At 42.5% G+C, this 23,041-nt stretch overlaps 2 protein-coding genes across 2 annotated transcripts in view; one reads left to right on the top strand and one right to left on the bottom strand.

The window, feature by feature from the left end:
• Positions 1-1,921: 1,921 nt before the first annotated feature.
• Positions 1,922-18,588, top strand: LOC139382668 (odorant receptor, family 55, subfamily E, member 1). Its single transcript, XM_071126756.1, has 2 exons — positions 1,922-2,919; positions 17,617-18,588. Exons 1-2 carry the CDS (start codon positions 1,957-1,959, stop codon positions 18,586-18,588), a joined length of 1,935 nt encoding a protein of 644 aa, XP_070982857.1. The 5' UTR covers positions 1,922-1,956.
• A 161-nt stretch (positions 18,589-18,749) lies between these two features.
• The window catches only part of LOC139383019 (arrestin, beta 1), a 60,299-nt gene continuing 56,007 nt past the window's right edge, over positions 18,750-23,041 (bottom strand). Inside the window, exons 14-16 of the mRNA XM_071127313.1 lie at positions 22,829-22,899; positions 22,652-22,700; positions 18,750-19,094 (exon numbers count right to left, since the gene is read on the bottom strand). Coding sequence (XP_070983414.1) covers positions 18,989-19,094; positions 22,652-22,700; positions 22,829-22,899 — 226 coding nt within the window. The 3' untranslated portion in view covers positions 18,750-18,988. The remainder of the gene's footprint in view (positions 19,095-22,651; positions 22,701-22,828; positions 22,900-23,041) is intronic.

Consider the following 23,041-nt stretch of genomic DNA (forward strand, 5'->3'; position numbering starts at 1 on the left):
CACCTTTATTTAACCAGGTAGGCTAGTTGAGAACACCTTTATTTAACCAGGTAGGCTAGTTGAGAACACCTTTATTTAACCAGGTAGGCTAGTTGAGAACACCTTTATTTAACCAGGTAGACTAGTTGAGAACACCTTTATTTAACCAGGTAGGCCAGTTGAGAACACCTTTATTTAACCAGGTAGGCCAGTTGAGAACACCTTTATTTAACCAGGTAGGCTAGTTGAGAACACCTTTATTTAACCAGGTAGGCTAGTTGAGAACACCTTTATTTAACCAGGTAGGCTAGTTGAGAACACCTTTATTTAACCAGGTAGGCTAGTTGAGAACACCTTTATTTAACCAGGTAGGCTAGTTGAGAACACCTTTATTTAACCAGGTAGGCCAGTTGAGAACACCTTTATTTAACCAGGTAGGCTAGTTGAGAACACCTTTATTTAACCAGGTAGGCTAGTTGAGAACACCTTTATTTAACCAGGTAGGCTAGTTGAGAACACCTTTATTTAACCAGGTAGGCTAGTTGAGAACACCTTTATTTAACCAGGTAGGCTAGTTGAGAACACCTTTATTTAACCAGGTAGGCTAGTTGAGAACACCTTTATTTAACCAGGTAGGCTAGTTGAGAACACCTTTATTTAACCAGGTAGGCTAGTTGAGAACACCTTTATTTAACCAGGTAGGCTAGTTGAGAACACCTTTATTTAACCAGGTAGGCTAGTTGAGAACACCTTTATTTAACCAGGTAGGCTAGTTGAGAACACCTTTATTTAACCAGGTAGGCTAGTTGAGAACACCTTTATTTAACCAGGTAGGCCAGTAGAGAACACCTTTATTTAACCAGGTAGGCCAGTTGAGAACACCTTTATTTAACCAGGTAGGCCAGTAGAGAACACCTTTATTTAACCAGGTAGGCTAGTTGAGAACACCTTTATTTAACCAGGTAGGCTAGTTGAGAACACCTTTATTTAACCAGGTAGGCTAGTTGAGAACACCTTTATTTAACCAGGTAGGCTAGTTGAGAACACCTTTATTTAACCAGGTAGGCTAGTTGAGAACACCTTTATTTAACCAGGTAGGCCAGTAGAGAACACCTTTATTTAACCAGGTAGGCCAGTTGAGAACACCTTTATTTAACCAGGTAGGCCAGTAGAGAACACCTTTATTTAACCAGGTAGGCTAGTTGAGAACACCTTTATTTAACCAGGTAGGCTAGTTGAGAACACCTTTATTTAACCAGGTAGGCTAGTTGAGAACACCTTTATTTAACCAGGTAGGCTAGTTGAGAACACCTTTATTTAACCAGGTAGGCCAGTTGAGAACACCTTTATTTAACCAGGTAGGCTAGTTGAGAACACCTTTATTTAACCAGGTAGGCCAGTTGAGAACACCTTTATTTAACCAGGTAGGCTAGTTGAGAACAAGTTCTCATTTACAATTGCGACCTGGCCAAGATAAAGCAAAGCAGTGTGACACATACAACAACACAGAGTTACATATGGAATAAACAAAACATACAGTCAATAATACAGTAGAAAAAAAGAAAGATCACTACTAAGTGGTGGAGTCAGAGAGAGGTTAAAGGGACAACAATAACAACATTAATAATCAAAAACAGTGCAGTCATAAAGTACATAAAGCTCAATGTAAGAAGGGGAGGTTGAGTATCTTGTCTCAAGGGACGTCTGGTTTGGAGTATAAAGTCTCATGTGGGTCAATTTATTGGACCACACAGAGTTCCACTCCACAAACCAACGACGAATTACACTCTACAGACCAATGATCAAACAGAGGAGGGGGGGGGGAATCCAGAACAACAGCAAGTGGGTTTATTATGACATTTGTGTACCGTTCATACATATCAGAGTATTGAAAATACTGTGTCAATGACAACATTGACATTTTACCTCGTGTTTTTTTGTTTTTCCTCTCAATCCGTTGGCAATACTCAAAGTGTAATGATCGAAGAATTCCAGGGATTCAATTTTTCACACAACGGGTTCATCTTTGTGGGATTCCCAGTGATCTACGAGTACAGACGACTACTTTTCTTACCGTTTTTCACCACCTACATTTTAGTCCTGGTGGGAAATTCTTTGTTGATCTACGTGATTAGAATTATGGAGAGCCTCCACAGCCCCATGTATATATTAATATGTGGTTTGGCGGCGGTGGACATAGTGGTGGCTACAGTCATTATCCCCAACATGCTGCTCAGCTTTCTGTTTGACTGGAATGACATCTCATTGGCCAGCTGTTTGACTCAGATGTTTTTCACTCACTTCCTGTCGTCGGTAGAGTCGACTATTCTCCTGGCCATGGCTCTGGACCGCTATGTGGCGATCTGCTACCCTTTGCACTACGCTCGTATCCTCAACCCTGCCATGTTTCTCAGACTGTTACTGTTCACTGTTATAAGGAGTGGTTCTATCATGTTTGTACTAGTTGCGCTCGCCGGTTCTCTGTCTTTCTGTGGTTCCAATGTCATCAACCACTGCTACTGTGACCACATGGCCCTGGTTAGTCTAGCATGTGGTAACACGGACAAGAATAATGCGATAGGATTGGCTGTGATTATCTGTTTTGTGGGGATTGATATTTGCGTCATTATTTTCTCCTACGTGAAGATTCTGAACGTCGTGTTGCGCAGAGCAGCAGGGGAGGATAGATGGAAAGCGTTCCACACGTGTGGCACCCACCTGATTGTGATAATGTGTTTTTATTTGATTGGAACCGTTACTTTTCTGTCACGGAATCTGAATATTCAAATTCCAACTGACATCAATACTTTTCTAGGAGTGATGTATATTGTTTTACCAGCGAGTGTCAATCCAATAATCTATGGAGTCCGGACAAAGGAAATACGAAATCGTATTTTGAAAATGTTCAACACAAGAGTAAACAGAGAATTGACTGTTCAGGTTGCTATTGTATAAATGTGATTTGTTTCAAAACTCTTCTTTAGTTAGGGCTAGGGTTAGAATTGTTTACATCAGAAATTATACACCCCCTTTGACTTATTTCCATGATGAGTTACAGCCTGAATTTAAAATGTTTATTACAATGAGATTTTGTGTCACTGATCTATCTACACACAATACACCATCATGTAAAAGTGGATTTATGTTCTTAGACATTTGTACAAATGATTTTTTTTTTTAAATGAAAAGCTAAAATATCTTGAGTCAATAAAGTGAAAATTATATATTCACCAATTTTTCACATTTGTGTTTTTTTTTTTCATCAGAAATAATTGCTTATGAATTCATGTGTAAAATATTACTGTTCTCAGATTTTTTATTTAGTTTTTTTTCTTAAGTGTATGAAAGTGTTTTATTTGTAGATGCTAAAAACACTATACACAGAGTGTACAAAACATTAAGAACACCTTCCTAATATGTAATTGCTCTCAGAACAGCCTCAATTCGTCGGGGTATGGACTCTACACGGTGGGATGTTGGCCCATGTTGACTCCAATGCTTCCCACAGTTGTGTCAAGTTGGCTTTGGGTGGTGGACCGTTCTTGATACAACACGGGAAACTGTTGAGTGTGGAAAAACCCAGCTGCGTTGTAGTTCTTGACACAATCCTGTGCGCGTCAATAAGGGAATCATAGCTTTCACCTGATCAATCTATGTCAAGGAAAGAGCAGGTGTGTTTAATGTTTTGTTAGGAATGTTAGGAATGTTTAGCTGGAATGGTATTCTGTATATTTGACTGTGATATGTGGTTTTTATTTATCCGTTATTTTACCAGGTAAGTTGACTGAGAACACGTTCTCATTTGCAGCAACGACCTGGGGAATAGTTACAGGGGAGAAGAGGGGGATTAATGAGCCAATTGTAAACTGGGGATGATTAGGTGACCGTGATGGTTTGAGGGCCAGATTGGGAATTTAGCCAGGACACCGGGGTTAACACCCCACCCCTACTCTTACTCTTACTCTTACGATAAGTGCCATGGGATCTTTAATGACCTCAGAGAGTCAGGACACCCATTTAACGTCTCATCCGAAAGACGGCACCCTACACAGGGCAGTACTACTGATTTCTCTGAGAGTGAGAAGGATATTTAGCAAATGAAACCATCAAGTGTCTGTTATTGAACAAGTGTCTGTTATTGAACAACATCATCTTATGATCATTTCTTTAAACAATAAAATCAAATTCACCAACGTTTCTGAAAATTGATATAGATGGTGTTTTGGAATGAAACTCTTGCAGAATTCAACACCTTTAGTTATGGCAAGCCTAAATACGGTTCAGGGGTATAGATTTGCTTAACAAGTCACATACGTTTCATGGACTCACTCTTGACTGTAATAATAGTGTTTAATAACAATATATATATTTTTTAAATGACTACCTCGCCTCTGTACCCCCACACATACAATTATCTGTAAGGTCCCTCAGTCGAGCAGTGAATTTCAATCACAGATTCAACCACAAATACGTCCAATGCCTCTCAAAGAAGGGCAATATATATATTTAAAAAATTAAAAAGCAGACATTGAATATCCCTTTGAGCATGGTGATGTTATTAATTACACTTTGGATGGTGTATCAATACACCCCAGTCACTACAAAGATACAGACGTCCTTCCTAACTCAGTTGCTGGAGAGGATAATGGGTAAATATTGTACAATCCAGGTGTGCAAAGCTCTTAGAGACTTACCCAGAATCACAGCTGTAATCACTATTAGAGACTTCCCCAGAATCACAGCTGTAATCACTATTAGAGACTTACCCAGAAAGACTCTCAGCTGTAATCACTCTTAGAGACTTACCCAGAATCACAGCTGTAATCACTCTTAGAGACTTACCCAGAAAGACTCTCAGCTGTAATCACTCTTAGAGACTTACCCAGAAAGACTCTCAGCTGTAATCACTCTTAGAGACTTACCCAGAAAGACTCTCAGCTGTAATCACTCTTAGAGACTTACCCAGAAAGACTCACAGCTGTAATCACTCTTAGAGACTTACCTAGAAAGACTCACAGCTGTAATCACTCTTAGAGACTAACCCAGAATCACAGCTGTAATCACTCTTAGAGACTTACCTAGAAAGACTCACAGCTGTAATCACTCTTAGAGACTTACCCAGAAAGACTCACAGCTGTAATCACTCTTAGAGACTTACCCAGAATCACAGCTGTAATCACTCTTAGAGACTCACCCAGAATCACAGCTGTAATCACTCTTAGAGACTTACCCAGAAACCCTCACAGCTGTAATCACTCTTAGAGACTTACCCAGAAACCCTCACAGCTGTAATCGCTGCCAAAGGTGATTCTAACATGTATTGACTCCAGTGGTTGAATACTTATCTAATCAAGATGTATCAGTGTTTGTTTTCCATACATTTTTTTTAATTTTTAAATTTTGTTTTATTCCACTTTGACATTTACAGAGTAAATCGTTGACAAAAAATGACAATATAATTAATTTCAAGCACACTTTGTAACACAAAAAAAAAATGTGGAAATAAAACTTCTGAAGGTACTGTAAGTACCTTGACATGATGTTACTGTATGAAAATGACACAGTTATACCTAATATAACAAAAATCAACGAATCATCTCCTTTGCGTTTGGTTTGTCAGTTATTCCATGGTCACCTTCCCCATACCTATTGAATATGTTCGTAATTAAACAGTCCCACTGAGAGATAAGACGACAACAAGATATAATACAACGTGTGTTTACTGCATTAAAACTATATGTACACTTAGAATAACAAGAGTGTTTTTAAAGTCCCTCAGTTACCAGGATCTCCTAATAAGGCCGAAGCTAATTACAACAGACTGAAGCTGGCCATAACTGGCCACCAATGGTAGGTTATTAGCAGTTTGGGGATTACTGGTTACAGAGGGGATTGAACCTATTTTACAGACTGTGCAAGCTAATCTTACCACAGACAGTAATTAGCGCCAGGAGAATTTTCTGGACCTCATGACCTGATCAGGAAAAACTCGGAACCCTCGTTATAGCCTGTTAATTAGGACCCCAGTTTTCCCTGGTCAGGTTAATATGGTCAGGAAAAAAATACGTAATGTCTGGAAATGTTTTCAATGTCTGGAAATCGTAGATCGTTGACGCGTAGACCCCCCCCCGAAAGTTGACTTATAAAAATAAAAAACTGAACTATGAGGTATACCAAGTAGTGACAAATATTAATTTATTACAGATACAGTTGAACATACAGGTTTCGTCCTTCCCAACCTCACAAAAATGTAGAACGTCAATTTATGATATCGTACTAATAATACACATTTCAAAGTGGTTTTGATACCAAACCCCTAACCCCTAACCCCTAACTCCTAGCCCCTAACCCCTAGCCGCTAACTCCTAGCCCCTAGCCCCTAGCCCCTAGCCCCTAACCCCTAACTCCTAGCCCCTAACCCCTAGCCCCTACAGTAATATAATACATTAACCCCTAGCCCCTAACACATACAGTATTATATTACATTAACCCCTAACCCCTACAGTATTATAATACATTAACCCCTAACCCTACAGTATTATAATACATTACCCCCTAACCCCTACAGTATTATATTACATTAACCCCTACAGTATTATAATACATTAACCCCTAACCCCTACAGTATTATAATACATTAACCCCTAACCCCTACAGTATTATATTACATTAACCCCTACAGTATTATAATACATTAACCCCTACAGTATTATAATACATTAACCCCTACAGTATTATAATACATTAACCCCTACAGTATTATAATACATTAACCCCTACAGTATTTTAATACATTAAACCCTACAGTATTATAATACATTAACCCCTACAGTATTATAATACATTAACCCCTACAGTATTATATTACATTAACCCCTACAGTATTATAGTACATTAACCCCTACAGTATTATAATACATTAACCCCTACAGTATTATAATACATTAACCTCTACAGTATTATATTACATTAACCCCTACAGTATTATAACACATTAACCCCTAACCCCTACAGTATTATAATACATTAACCCCTACAGTATTATATTACATTAACCCCTACAGTATTATAATACATTAACCCCTAACCCCTACAGTATTATATTACATTAACCCCTAACCCCTACAGTATTATAATACATTAACCCCTAACCCCTATAGTATTATATTACATTAACCCCTACAGTATTATATTACATTAACCCCTACAGTATTATAATACATTAACCCCTAACCCCTACAGTATTATAATACATTAACCCCTAACCCCTATAGTATTATATTACATTAACCCCTACAGTATTATAATACATTAACCCCTACAGTATTATAATACATTAACCCCTAACCCCTACAGTATTATAATACATTAACCCCTACAGTATTATATTGCAATAACCCCTACAGTATTATATTACATTAACCCCTAACCCCTACAGTATTATATTACATTAACCCCTACAGTATTATATTACATTAACCCCTAACCCCTACAGTATTATATTACATTAACCCCTACAGTTTATAATACATTAACCCCTACAGTATTATATTACATTAACCCCTAACCCCTACAGTATTATATTACATGAACCACTACAGTATTATAATACATTAACCCCTACAGTATTATATTACATTAACCCCTACAGTATTATAATACATTAACCCCTACAGTATTATAATACATTAACCCCTAACCCCTACAGTATTATAATACATTAACCCCTAACCCCTACAGTATTATATTACATTAACCCCTACAGTATTATAATACATTAACCCCTACAGTATTATATTACATTAACCCCTAACCCCTATAGTATTATAATACATTAACCCCTACAGTATTATATTACATTAACCCTAACCCCTACAGTATTATATTACATTAACCCCTAACCCCTACAGTATTATATTACATGAACCCCTACAGTATTATAATACATTAACCCCTACCATATTATATTACATTAACCCCTACAGTATTATATAACATTAACCCCTACAGTATTATAATACATTAACGCCTACAGTATTATAATACATTAACCCCTAACCCCTACAGTATTATATTACATTAACCCCTAACCCCTACAGTAATATATTACATTAACCCCTACAGTATTATAATACATTAACCCCTACAGTATTATAATACATTAACCCCTACAGTATTATATTACATTAACCCCTACAGTATTATATTACATTAACGCCTACAGTATTATAATACATTAACCCCTACAGTATTATATTACATTAACCCCTAACCCCTACAGTATTATAATACATTAACCCCTACAGTATTATATTACATTAACCCCTACAGTATTATAATACATTAACCCCTAACCCCTACAGTATTATATTACATTAACCCCTAACCCCTACAGTATTATATTACATTAACCCCTAACCCCTACAGTAATATATTACATGAACCCCTACAGTATTATAATACATTAACCCCTAACCCCTACAGTATTATATTACATTAACCCCTACAGTATTATATTACATTAACCCCTACAGTATTATAATACATTAACCCCTACAGTAATATATTACATGAACCCCTACAGTATTATAATACATTAACCCCTAAAGTATTATATTACATTAACCCCTACAGTATTATATTACATTAACCCCTAACCCCTACAGTATTATATTACATTAACCCCTACAGTATTATATTACATTAACCCCTAACCCCTAGAGTATTATATTACATGAACCCCTACAGTATTATAATACATTAACCCCTACAGTATTATATTACATTAACCAAAACCCCTACAGTATTATATTACATTAACCCCTACAGTATTATAATACATTAACCCCTACAGTATTATAATACATTAACCCCTACAGTATTATATTACATTAACCCCTAGAGTATTATATTACATTAACCCCTACAGTATTATATTACATTAACCCCTACAGTATTATAATACATTAACCCCTACAGTATTATATTACATTAACCCCTAACCCCTACAGTATTATATTACATTAACCCCTACAGTATTATAATACATTAACCCCTACAGTATTATAATACATTAACCCCTAAAGTATTATATTACATTAACCCCTACAGTATTATAATACATTAACCCTTAACCCCTACAGTATTATAATACATTAACCCCTACAGTATTATAGTACATTAACCCCTACCATATTATATTACATTAACCCCTACAGTATTATAATACATTAACCCCTACAGTATTATATTACATTAACCCCTACAGTATTATATCACATTAACCCCTACAGTATTATAATACATTACCCCTACAGTATTATATTACATTAACCCTTAACCCCTACAGTATTATATTACATTAACCCCTACAGTATTATATCACATTAACCCCTACAGTATTATATTACATTAACCCCTACAGTATTATAATACATTAACCCCTACAGTATTATATTACATTAACCCCTACAGTATTATAATACATTAACCCCTAACCCCTACAGTATTATAATACATTAACCCCTAACCCCTACAGTATTATAATACATTAACCCCTAACCCCTACAGTATTATAATACATTAACCCCTATAGTATTATATTACATTAACCCCTAACCCCTACAGTATTATAATACATTTACCCCTAACCCCTACAGTGTTGTAATACATTAACCCCTACAGTATTATATTACATTAACCCCTACAGTATTATAATACATTAACCCCTAACCCCTACAGTATTATATTACATTAACCCCTAACCCCTACAGTATTATATTACATTAACCCCTACAGTATTATATTACATTAACCCCTACAGTATTATAATACATTAACCCCTACAGTATTATATTACATTAACCCCTACAGTATTATATTACATTAACCCCTACAGTATTATAATACATTAACCCCTACAGTATTATATTACATTAACCCCTACAGTATTATAATACATTAACCCCTACAGTATTATAATACATTAACCCCTACAGTATTATATTACATTAACCCCTACAGTATTATATTACATTAACCCCTACAGTATTATAATACATTAACCCCTACAGTATTATAATACATGAACCCCTACAGTATTATATGACATTAACCCCTATAGTATTATATTACATTAACCCCTAACCCCTATAGTATTATAATACATTAACCCCTAACCCCTACAGTATTATAATACATTAACCCCTACCATATTATAATACATTAACCCCTACAGTATTATAATACATGAACCCCTACAGTATTATATGACATTAACCCCTATAGTATTATATTACATTAACCCCTAACCCCTATAGTATTATAATACATTAACCCCTAACCCCTACAGTATTATAATACATTAACCCCTACCATATTATATTACATTAACCCCTACAGTATTATAATACATTAACCCCTAACCCCTATAGTATTATATTACATTAACCCCTAACCCCTACAGTATTATAATACATTAACCCCTAACCCCTATAGTATTATAATACATTAACCCCTACAGTATTATATTACATTAACCCCTAACCCCTACAGTATTATATTACATTAACCCCTACAGTATTATATTACATTAACCCCTACAGTATTATAATACATTAACCCCTACAGTATTATAATACATTAACCACTAACCCCTACAGTATTATATTACATTAACCCCTACAGTATTATAATACATTAACCCCTAACCCCTACAGTATTATAATACATGAACCTTTACAGTATTATATTACATTAACCCCTACAGTATTATATTACATTAACCCCTACAGTTTTATAATACATTAACCCCTATAGTATTATAATACATTAACCCCTACAGTATTATAATACATTAACCCCTACAGTATTATATTACATTAACCCCTAACCCCTACAGTATTATATTACATTAACCCCTACAGTATTATATTACATTAACCCCTAACCCCTACAGTATTATAATACATTAACCCCTAACCCCTACAGTATTATAATACATTAACCCCTACAGTATTATAATACATTAACCCCTACAGTATTATATTACATTAACCCTTAACCCCTACAGTATTATATTACATTAACCCTTAACCCCTACAGTATTATAATACATTAACCCCTACAGTATTATAATACATTAACCCCTACAGTATTATATTACATTAACCCTTAACCCCTACAGTATTATATTACATTAACCCTTAACCCCTACAGTATTATATTACATTAACCCCTACAGTATTATAATACATTAACCCCTACAGTATTATAATACATTAACCCTTAACCCCTACAGTATTATATTACATTAACCCCTACAGTATTATATTACATTAACCCCTACAGTATTATATTACATTAACCCCTAACCCCTACAGTATTATAATACATTAGATTTGGGGCTGAATTCTATCAGATCAGTGATATCCGACACCCGAATAGTGGTTGTTTTGGCGGTGTCTGAGGTGGAACTGCGTTAGAGCTGTCAAATCCACAAGCGGCTCCCGGCATTACACCTAAAATCGGCGCGGAGTCGCATTGAGAAAACCCATGCAGCCTTGTTTCCAAGTTCAAAGGCTACCTGGGGCGGCAGCATAGCCTAGTGGGTAGAGCGTTGGACTCGTAACCGAAGGTAGTTAACGCATTGTTCCTAGGCCGTCATGACTTGCCTAGTTTATAAATAAAGTAGAAAAATACATTTAAAAAAACACTGGAATGTGTGATGTAATCTACACCTTGATTAGCCTGCTAGAAATCCTCGTAATTTTTTGTTTTGAATGATTTTTAAATTTGAGCGTTATTATTCGTATAAAGCAATAAACTCTTTCTCGTTCGGGAACTTCTAACTCTCGTCGAATGGGTGTGGCTTCCTGACAATGCAGCTCACCGGTTTGACAGCTCCTAAACAGTTCCGCCTCCGACACCGCCAAAAAAACATCAACTACCCGGGTTTACAGCTTTGATCTGATGGAATCTAGGCCTAACAAGCCAAGAGTGACTAGAACAACTTTAAATGGACATGCATTTCTTATAGGAGTATATTGGGGCCTTAGCCAATAGCGTGCTAGATGGAGGATAGTCGGGCTGGATTCAACCCGTATCGTGGATCTGTTACACCTCCATAGACATTTAAAGGCGATATGGATTGAATCCAGCCCGACTATCTACATGTATTTTTTTACGGCAAAATGATTATTATTTAACCTTTATTTAACTAGGCAGTTAAGAACTAATTCTTATTTTTAATGACGGCCTACCGGGGAACAGTGGTTTAACTGCCTGTTCAGGGGCAGAACTTGCAACCTTACGGTTATTAGTCCAATGCTCTAACCACTAGGCTACCCTGCCGCCCATATTCAACATTCAACTTCCAGATGCGTACCCCCTCTACTACCAGGTACCCCTGGTACCCCTGTAGTGGTGTGGTACCCCTGTAGTAGTGTGGTACCCCTGTAGTAGTGGGGTACCCCTGTAGTGGTGTGGTACCCCTGTAGTAGTGTGGTACCCCTGTAGTGGTGCGGTACCCCTGTAGTGGTGTGGTACCCCTGTAGTGGTGTGGTACCCCTGTAGTGGTACGGTACCCCTGTAGTGGTGTGGTACCCCTGTAGTGGTGCGGCACCCCTGTAGTGGTGCGGTACCCCTGTAGTGGTGCGGTACCCCTGTAGTGGTGCTGTACCCCTGTAGTGGTGTGGTACCCCTGTAGTGGTGTGGTACCCCTGGTACCCCTGTAGTGGTGTGGTACCCCTGTAGTGGTGTGGTACCCCTGGTACCCCTGTAGTGGTGTGGTACCCCTGTAGTAGTGGGGTACCCCTGTAGTGGTGTGGTACCCCTGTAGTGGTGTTGTACCCCTGTAGTAGTGTGGTACCCCTGTAGTAGTGTGGTACCCCTGTAGTGGTGCTGTACCCCTGTAGTGGTGTGGTACCCCTGTAGTGGTGTGGTACCCCTGTAGTGGTGCGGTACCCCTGTAGTGGTGTGGTACCCCTGTAGTGGTGTTGTACCCCTGTAGTAGTGTGGTACCCCTGTAGTAGTGTGGTACCCCTGTAGTAGTGCGGTACCCTTGTAGTAGTGTGGTACCCCTGTAGTGGTACGGTACCCCTGTAGTGGTGTGGTACCCCTGTAGTGGTACGGTACCCCTGTAGTGGTGTGGTACCCCTGTAGTGGTGTGGTACCCCTGTAGTAGTGTGGTACCCCTGTAGTAGTGTGGTACCCCAGTAGTAGTGTGGTACCCCTGTAGTAGTGTGGTACCCCTGTAGTGGTACGGTACCCCTGTAGTGGTGTGGTACCCCTGTAGTGGTGTGGTACCCCTGTAGTGGTACGGTACCCCTGTAGTGGTGTGGTACCCCTGTAGTGGTGTGGTACCCCTTTAGTAGTGGTACCCCTGTAGTAGTGGTACCCCTGTAGTGGTGTGGTACCCCTGTAGTGGTGCGGTACCCCTGTAGTGGTGTGGTACCCCTGTAGTAGTGGTGTGGTACCCCTGGTACCCCTGGTACCCCTGTAGTAGTGGTGTGGTACCCCTGTAGTGGTACGGTACCCCTGGTACCCCTGTAGTAGTGGTGTGGTACCCCTGTAGTAGTGGTGTGGTACCCCTGGTACCCCTGTAGTAGTGTGGTACCCCTGTAGTAGTGTGGTACCCCTGTAGTGGTGTGGTACCCCTGTAGTGGTATGGTACCCCTGTAGTGGTACGGTACCCCTGTAGCGGTACATTACCCCTGTAGTAGTGTGGTACCCCTGGTACCCCTGTAGTGGTGTGGTACCCCTGTAGTAGTGGGGTACCCCTGTAGTGGTGTGGTACCCCTGTAGTGGTGTTGTACCCCTGTAGTAGTGTGGTACCCCTGTAGTAGTGTGGTACCCCTGTAGTGGTGCTGTACCCCTGTAGTGGTGTGGTACCCCTGTAGTGGTGTGGTACCCCTGTAGTGGTGCGGTACCCCTGTAGTGGTGTGGTACCCCTGTAGTGGTGTTGTACCCCTGTAGTAGTGTGGTACCCCTGTAGTAGTGTGGTACCCCTGTAGTAGTGCGGTACCCTTGTAGTAGTGTGGTACCCCTGTAGTGGTACGGTACCCCTGTAGTGGTGTGGTACCCCTGTAGTGGTACGGTACCCCTGTAGTGGTGTGGTACCCCTGTAGTGGTGTGGTACCCCTGTAGTAGTGTGGTACCCCTGTAGTAGTGTGGTACCCCAGTAGTAGTGTGGTACCCCTGTAGTAGTGTGGTACCCCTGTAGTGGTACGGTACCCCTGTAGTGGTGTGGTACCCCTGTAGTGGTGTGGTACCCCTGTAGTGGTACGGTACCCCTGTAGTGGTGTGGTACCCCTGTAGTGGTGTGGTACCCCTTTAGTAGTGGTACCCCTGTAGTAGTGGTACCCCTGTAGTGGTGTGGTACCCCTGTAGTGGTGCGGTACCCCTGTAGTGGTGTGGTACCCCTGTAGTAGTGGTGTGGTACCCCTGGTACCCCTGTAGTAGTGGTGTGGTACCCCTGTAGTGGTACGGTACCCCTGGTACCCCTGTAGTAGTGGTGTGGTACCCCTGTAGTAGTGGTGTGGTACCCCTGGTACCCCTGTAGTAGTGTGGTACCCCTGTAGTAGTGTGGTACCCCTGTAGTGGTGTGGTACCCCTGTAGTGGTATGGTACCCCTGTAGTGGTACGGTACCCCTGTAGCGGTACATTACCCCTGTAGTAGTGTGGTACCCCTGTAGTGGTGTGGTACCCCTGTAGTGGTGCGGTACCCCTGTAGTAGTGGTGTGGTACCCCTGTAGTGGTGTGGTACCCCTGTAGTGGTGTGGTACCCCTGTAGTGGTGTTATACCCCTGTAGTGGTGTGGTACCCCTGTAGTGGTATGGTACCCCTGTAGTGGTGCGGTACCCCTGTAGAGGTACGTACCCCTGTAGTGGTGTGGTACCCCTGTAGTAGTGTGGTAGCCCTGTAGTAGTGTGGTAGCCCTGTAGTAGTGTGGTACCCCTGTAGTGGTGTGGTACCCCTGTAGTAGTGCGGTACCCCTGTAGTGGTATTGGACCCCTGTAGTGGTGTGGTACCCATGTAGTGGTACGGTACCCCTGTAGTGGTACGGTACCCCTGTAGTAGTGTGGTACCCCTGTAGTGGTACGGTACCCCTGTAGTAGTGTGGTACCCCTGTAGTGGTACGGTGCCCCTGTATTGGTGTGGTACCCCTGTAGTGGTGTGGTACCCCTGTAGTGGTACGGTACCCCTGTAGTAGTGTGGTACCCCTGTAGTGGTGTGGTAACCCTGTAGTGGTGTGGTACCCCTGTAGTGGTACGGTGCCCCTGTAGTGGTACGGTGCCCCTGTAGTGGTGTGGTACCCCTGTAGTGGTGCGGTACCCCTGTAGTGGTGCGGTACCCCTGTAGTGGTTCGGTACCCCTGTAGTGGTGTGGTACCCCTGTAGTGGTGCGGTACCCCTGTAGTGGTGTGGTACCCCTGTAGTGGTGTGGTACCCCTGTAGTGGTACGGTACCCCTGTAGTGGTGTGGTACCCCTGTAGTGGTACGGTGCCCCTGTAGTGGTACGGTGCCCCTGTAGTGGTACGGTGCCCCTGTAGTGGTACGGTGCCCCTGGAGCAAATGAGTAAATTACGGTTAAGTGCCTTGCTCACCATTTTGCTCAAGAGTACATCAACAGATTTTTCACCTCGCTGGCTCGGGTATTTAAACCAGCAACCTTCAGGTTACTGGCCCAGTGCTCTAACCGCTAGGCTACCTGGGACGAATTGTGAACATAAGTGTCACATAAAACATAGAAAGTACCGGTATGTTTCATGCAAAAGAACAAGGCCACTCATTCATATAAATAGATAAATGATCTTCCTGATAAAATATTTTGTCTGGGGGGGGGGGGGGGTTGATAAGCTAATTGAAAATTAGTACTTTTATGTCAGTAATTTATTGTTGTGTGAATGTCCTGCTCTTGGGGTGGTACAGTGGCTGTCCTTATCTTGGGGTGATACAGTAGGCTGTCCTTCTCTTGGGGTGGTACAGTGGGCTGTCCTTCTCTTGGGGTGGTACAGTGGACTGTCCTGCTCTTGGGGTGGTACAGTGGACTGTCCTGCTCTTGGGGTGGTACAGTGGACTGTCCTGCTCTTGGGGTGGTACAGTGGACTGTCCTTCTCTTGGGGTGATACAGTGGACTGTCCTGCTCTTGGGGTGATACAGTGGACTGTCCTGCTCTTGGGGTGATACAGTGGACTGTCCTGTTCTTGGGGTGGTACAGTGGACTGTCCTATTCTTGGGGTGGTACAGTGGACTGTCCTGTTCTTGGGGTGATAGAGTGGACTGTCCTGTTCTTGTGGTGATACAGTGGACTGTCCTGCTCTTGGGGTGATACAGTGGACTGTCCTGTTCTTGGGGTGATACAGTGGACTGTCCTGTTCTTGGGGTGATACAGTGGACTGTCCTGCTCTTGTGGTGATACAGTGGACTGTCCTGCTCTTGGGGTGGTACAGTGGACTGTCCTGCTCTTGGGGTGGTACAGTGGGCTGTCCTGCTCTTGGGGTGGTACAGTGGACTGTCCTCTTGGGGTGATACAGTGGGCTGTCCTGCTCTTGGGGTGGTACAGTGGACTGTCCTGCTCTTGGGGTGGTACAGTGGGCTGTCCTGCTCTTGGGGTGGTACAGTGGACTGTCCTCTTGGGGGTGATACAGTGGACTGTCCTGCTCTTGGGGTGGTACAGTGGACTGTCCTGCTCTTGGGGTGGTACAGTGGACTGTCCTCTTGGGGTGATACAGTGGACTGTCCTGCTCTTGGGGTGGTACAGTGGACTGTCCTGCTCTTGGGGTGATACAGTGGGCTGTTCTGCTCTGTGCATTGCTATTATCAAGCCATTGGCTTAGGCAGTAGTTCCAGTATTCCTTACATATGAAGGCCAGAACTGTAGTTACATTAAATCTCATTTCAATACAAAGGTGACTGTTCAGTCCTAATGTAACCAGGTACAACGCCTTGCAAAAGTATTCATCCCCTTGGTGTTTTCCCTATTTTGTTGTATTACGATCTGTAATTTAAATATATTTTTATTTTATGTAATGGACATAGATTAAATAGTCCAAATTGGTGAAGTGAAAAAAAAAACAATACCTTGTTTCAAAAATAAATAAATAATTAAAAACTGAAAAGTGGTACGTTCATATGTATTCACCCCCTTCGCTATGAAGCCCCTAAATAAGATCTGGTCCAACCAGTTACCTCCAGAAGTCACATCATTAGTTAAATAAAGTCCACCCGTGTGCAATCTAAGTGTCACATGATCTCAGTATATATATACACCTGTTCTGAAAGGCCCCCAGAGTCTGCAACACCACTAAGTAATGGGCACCATGAAGACCAAGGGGCACCATGAAGACTAAGGAGCTCTCCAAACAGGTCAGGGACAAAGTTGTGGAGAAGTACAGATCAGGGTTGGGTTATAAAAAATATCCAAAACTTTAGACAGAGACTTGCAGCTGTAATTGCTGCAAAAGGTGGCCCTACAAAGTATTGACTTTTGGGGGGGGGGGGGGGGGGGTGTTGAATAGTTATGCACGCTCAAGTTTTCTTTGTTTCACAATAAAACATATTTTGCATCTTCAAGGTGGTAGGCGTGTTGTGTCAATCAAATGATACAAACCCCCCCAAAAATATATTTTAATTCCAGGTTGTAAGGCAACAAAATAGGAAAAATGCCAAGGGGGGTGAATACTTTCGCAAGCCACTGTATAACAGAGTCATTAAAGAACTCAAGGTCCACCCCCCTCAAACCACACCACGACTAGAACTCAAGGTCCACCCCCCTCCAACCACACCACGACTAGAACTCAAGGTCCATCCCCCTCCAACCACACCACGACTAGAACTCAAGGTCCACCCCCCTCCAACCACACCACGACTAGGCCTCAAGGTCCACCCCCCTCAAACCACACAACGACTAGAACTCAAGGTCCACTCCAATCAAACCACACCACGACTAGACCTCAAGGTCCACCCCCCTCAAACCACACCACGACTAGACCTCAAGGTCCACTCCCCTCAAACCACACCACGACTAGAACTCAAGGTCCACTCCAATCAAACCACACCACGACTAGACCTCAAGGTCCACCCCCCTCAAACCACACCACGACTAGACCTCAAGGTCCATCCCCCTCAAACCACACCACGACTAGGCCTCAAGGTCCACTCCCCTCAAAACACACCACGACTAGAACTCAAGGTCCACTCCCCTCCAACCACACCACGACTAGACCTCAAGGTCCACCCCCCTCCAACCACACCACGACTAGAACTCAAGGTCCACCCCCCTCCAACCACACCACGACTAGAACTCAAGGTCCACCCCCCTCAAACCACACCACGACTAGAACTCAAGGTCCACTCCCCTCCAACCACACCACGACTAGACCTCAAGGTCCACCCCCCTCAAACCACACCACGACTAGAACTCAAGGTCCACCCCCCTCAAACCACACCACGACTAGAACTCAAGGTCCACCCCCCTCAAACCACACCACGACTAGAACTCAAGGTCCACTCCCCTCCAACCACACCACGACTAGACCTCAAGGTCCACCCCCCTCCAACCACACCACGACTAGACCTCAAGGTCCACCCCCCTCAAACCACACCATGACTAGAACTCAAGGTCCACCCCCCTCAAACCACACCACGACTAGAACTCAAGGTCCACCCCCCTCAAACCACACCACGACTAGAACTCAAGGTCCACCCCCCTCAAACCACACCACACCTAGAACTCAAGGTCCACCCCCCTCAAACCACACCACACCTAGAACTCAAGGTCCACCCCCCTCAAACCAAACCACACCTAGGCCTCATTTCCTCTAAACTTTCTCTCTAACATCCTTGCTGTATGGAGAAGACGAATGTGAACAAGAACAGGACAACGGCACCACTGTGAGTGTGTTTAAAAGGTCTCCCTGGACTCTAAAGGGTCTCCCTCTCTCCTCCAGTCACAGTAGCTCCTCTGTACCACAACACAGGAACAACACAGCAGCTTCCATCTCCCTCCTCTATCTGTGGTTCAGCTTGGGAGAGTCTGCACCCTCCTCGTCCTCATCGTCTTTCGCTCCGATCAACCGCTGCCGCGCAAAATCCTCAAAGATGATGTCATCGTCGCTGGAGAGAGTAAACTCAGTTAGTCCGGATCCAGAAGTACACTTTAAGTGCATTAATGATTGATGGCAGACAGAGGGAGACATTTTGATTCGTGGCAGATGGGGAGACATTTTGATTCATGGCAGATGGGGAGACATTTTGATTCGTGGCAGATGGGGAGACATTTTGATTTATAGCAGATGGGGAGACATTTAGATTCATGGCAGATGGGGAGACATTTTGATTCATGGCAGATGGGGAAACATTTTGGTTCATGGCAGATGGGGAAACATTTTGGTTCATGGCAGATGGGGAAACATTTTGGTTCATGGCAGATGGGGAGACATTTTGATTCGTGGCAGATGGGGAGACATTTTGATTTATAGCAGATGGGGAGACATTTAGATTCATGGCAGATGGGGAGACATTTTGATTTATAGCAGATGGGGAGACATTTAGATTCATGGCAGATGGGGAGACATTTTGATTCATGGCAGATGGGGAAACATTTTGGTTCATGGCAGATGGGGAAACATTTTGGTTCATGGCAGATGGGGAAACATTTTGGTTCATGGCAGATGGGGAGACATTTGTTTAGTAAATTGTACTAGATAAGATGTTTAGTAAAGTTTACTAGATCAGATGACTAGTAACGTGTATTAGATCAGATGTTTAGTAACGTGTATTAGATCAGATGTTTAGTAACGTGTATTAGATCAGATGTTTAGTAACGTGTATTAGATCAGATGTTTAGTAACGTGTATTAGATCAGATGTTTAGTAACGTGTATTAGATCAGATGTTCAATAACGTGTATTAGATCAGATGTTTAGTAACGTGTATTAGATCAGTTGTTCAATAACCTGTTTTAGATCAAAGATATTTAGTGAAGTGCATTGATTAGAGACTATACTGTTTAAGCCGTTATAAAGCTCACAGTCCTTTATAACAACTTAATATTGCACTACACATAGGTGGTTCAAAAAAGGGGTGAAATCAAGATTACCACACAATTATTTTGATTATTTATTCACTGTAGGCTTATGGTCAGCTCAGCAAACGTCTTAGCTTATTCTGTTGTTGTCGTTGTTTTTTTGCGTTGTTACTGTTGCCGTTATTTATTTCGGTAATCAATCCGGATCGCGGAGTTGGACAATGCACCGTTTAATAAAAGTGAATTTCCCACTGAACCCGACATACAATGCGCAGCGTTTACCGTGAGCAGTAGGCTCCGCGAACGCACGAACATTGCCCTTCTAAAAACGCGCATTGCGGACAAACGCATTATTATTTTTTTGATTGAATCTTGGTCATAGTCATTTACAGACATTACGGGGTTTAGGAAACACGTCAGCACATCACGTCTGAAATGGCATCGTCAGCACATCACGTCTGAAATGGTATCGTCAGCGCATCACGTCTGAAATGGCATCGTCAGCACATCATGACACAGGTCCGTCAACAACACTAATGCTTCCAACAGCCTGGGAGCTACAGAAACCTGCCATGGTTACATCTCTTTCCTGCTGTCAGTCATACAAATGGCCATAAAACAAAGGGGATTGAAACGATAAAGAGGTGTGCTGGGAGAGACAACATTACATGAAAGACACTGAATATTGAATGTATTATTCATAATCGGGCCTATTTGCTGGTTAATGTGCATGACCAGAGATGGGCTGTTAGGCTGTATGGTCAGAGATGGGCTGTTAGGCTGTATGACCAGAGATGGGCTGTTAGGCTGTATGGTCAGAGATGGGCTGTTAGGCTGTATGGTCAGAGATGGACTGTTAGGCTGTATGGTCAGAGATGGACTGTTAGGCTGTATGGTCAGAGATGGGCTGTTAGGCTGTATGGTCAGAGATGGGCTGTTAGGCTGCATGACCAGAGATGGGCTGTTAGGCTGTATGGTCAGAGATGGACTGTTAGGCTGTATGGTCAGATATGGGCTGTTAGGCTGTATGGTCAGAGATGGGCTGTTAGGCTGTATGGTCAGAGATGGGCTGTTAGGCTGTATGGTCAGAGATGGACTGTTAGGCTGTATGGTCAGAGATGGGCTGTTAGGCTGTATGGTCAGAGATGGGCTGTTAGGCTGTATGGTCAGAGATGGGCTGTTAGGCTGTATGGTCAGAGATGGGCTGTTAGGCTGTATGGTCAGAGATGGGCTGTTAGGCTGTATGGTCAGAGATGGGCTGTTAGGCTGTATGGTCAGAGATGGGCTGTTAGGCTGTATGGTCAGAGATGGACTGTTAGGCTGTATGGTCAGAGATGGGCTGTTAGGCTGTATGGTCAGAGATGGGTTGTTAGGCTGTATGGTCAGAGATGGGCTGTTAGGCTGTATGGTCAGAGATGGGCTGTTAGGCTGTATGGTCAGAGATGGGCTGTTAGGCTGTATGGTCAGAGATGGGCTGTTAGGCTGTATGGTCAGAGATGGGCTGTTAGGCTGTATGGTCAGAGATGGGCTGTTAGGCTGTATGGTCAGAGATGGGCTGTTAGGCTGTATGGTCAGAGATGGGCTGTTAGGCTGTATGGTCAGAGATGGGCTGTTAGGCTGTATGGTCAGAGATGGACTGTTAGGCTGTATGGTCAGAGATGGGCTGTTAGGCTGTATGGTCAGAGATGGGCTGTTAGGCTGTATGGTCAGAGATGGGCTGTTAGGCTGTATGACCAGAGATGGGTTGTTATAGAGAGGAAATGAAACAGGAGGAAGTGAAGTCATGTTTTATTGACGAGGACAAGTGGTGCAGCAGGCAGTAAGTAGCAAGTAGAGGCAGTAAGCAACAGGCAGTAAGCAACAGGCAGTAAGCAGCAGGCAGAAGGCAGCAGGCATTAAGCAGAAGGCAACAGGCAGTAAGCAGCAGGCAGTAAGTAGCAAGTAGAGGCAGTAAGCAGCAGGCAGTAAGCAACAGGCAGTAAGTAGCAAGTAGAGGCAGTAAGCAGCAGGCAGTAAGTAGCAAGTAGAGGCAGTAAGCAGCAGGCAGTAAGCAACAGGCAGTAAGCAACAGGCAGTAAACAGCAGGCAGTAAGTAGCAAGTAGAGGCAGTAAGCAGCAGGCAGTAAGCAACAGGCAGTAAGCAACAGGCAGTAAACAGCAGGCAGTAAGCAACAGGCAGTAAACAGCAGGCAGTAAGCAGCAAGTAGAGGGAGCAAGCAGCAGGCAGTAAGCAGCAAGCAGAAGGCAGTAAGCAGCAGGCAGTAAGCAGTAAGCAGCAGGCAGTAAGCAGTAAGCAGCAGGCAGTAAGCAGTAAGCAGAAGGCAGTAAGCAGCAGGCAGTAAGCAGCAGGCAGTAAGCAGTAAGCAGAAGGCAGTACGCTGCAGGCAGTAAGCAGCAAGCAGAAGGCAGTAAGCAGCTATCAGTAAGCAGCAGGCAGTAAGCAGTAAGCTAAGCAGCAGGCAGTAAGCAGCAGGCAGTAAGCAGCAAGCAGTAAGCAGCAGGCAGTAAGCAGTAAGCAGCAGGCAGTAAGCAGAGGCAGCAAGCAACAAGGCCCAGTATGTTAGAGTGACAGACAGACAGACAAACAGGGTGACTGTGTTATACTGTGTTAAACTAACAGAAAGACCAGGAGTAGAGCTTCTTACTTTGTGTCAAATTCTATCAAGTTTGTGTCTATTGGCGCCTCGTCTGCAGCTGAAATACAATTAATGGACCATTATAATTCATCATTTTAGACCAAGAAAGGTTTTGTTGATTGATTGAAAACAGAAAGACATTGAAAACTTATGAACTGAAAATACTGCATAAAAGTAGAAACATACCATCTCTGTAGATTGCATCTTCGATTGGTTTGGGATGCATTAACGTAAAGGGGAGCTCAACATGGACATCACTGGAAAAGAAAATGAAACTACATGTAGATGATTGATGTATGATGAACAAACAAGTTTATGAATTAGCATTTCAATGTATGTTACATCTTGTATTATTATACTAATATTACAGTCTGCTCTGTATAACACGTAGAGTATATA

The sequence above is a fragment of the Oncorhynchus clarkii genome, chromosome 24 (assembly GCF_045791955.1).
Source record: "Oncorhynchus clarkii lewisi isolate Uvic-CL-2024 chromosome 24, UVic_Ocla_1.0, whole genome shotgun sequence".
Taxonomy (NCBI): Eukaryota; Metazoa; Chordata; class Actinopteri; order Salmoniformes; family Salmonidae; genus Oncorhynchus; species Oncorhynchus clarkii.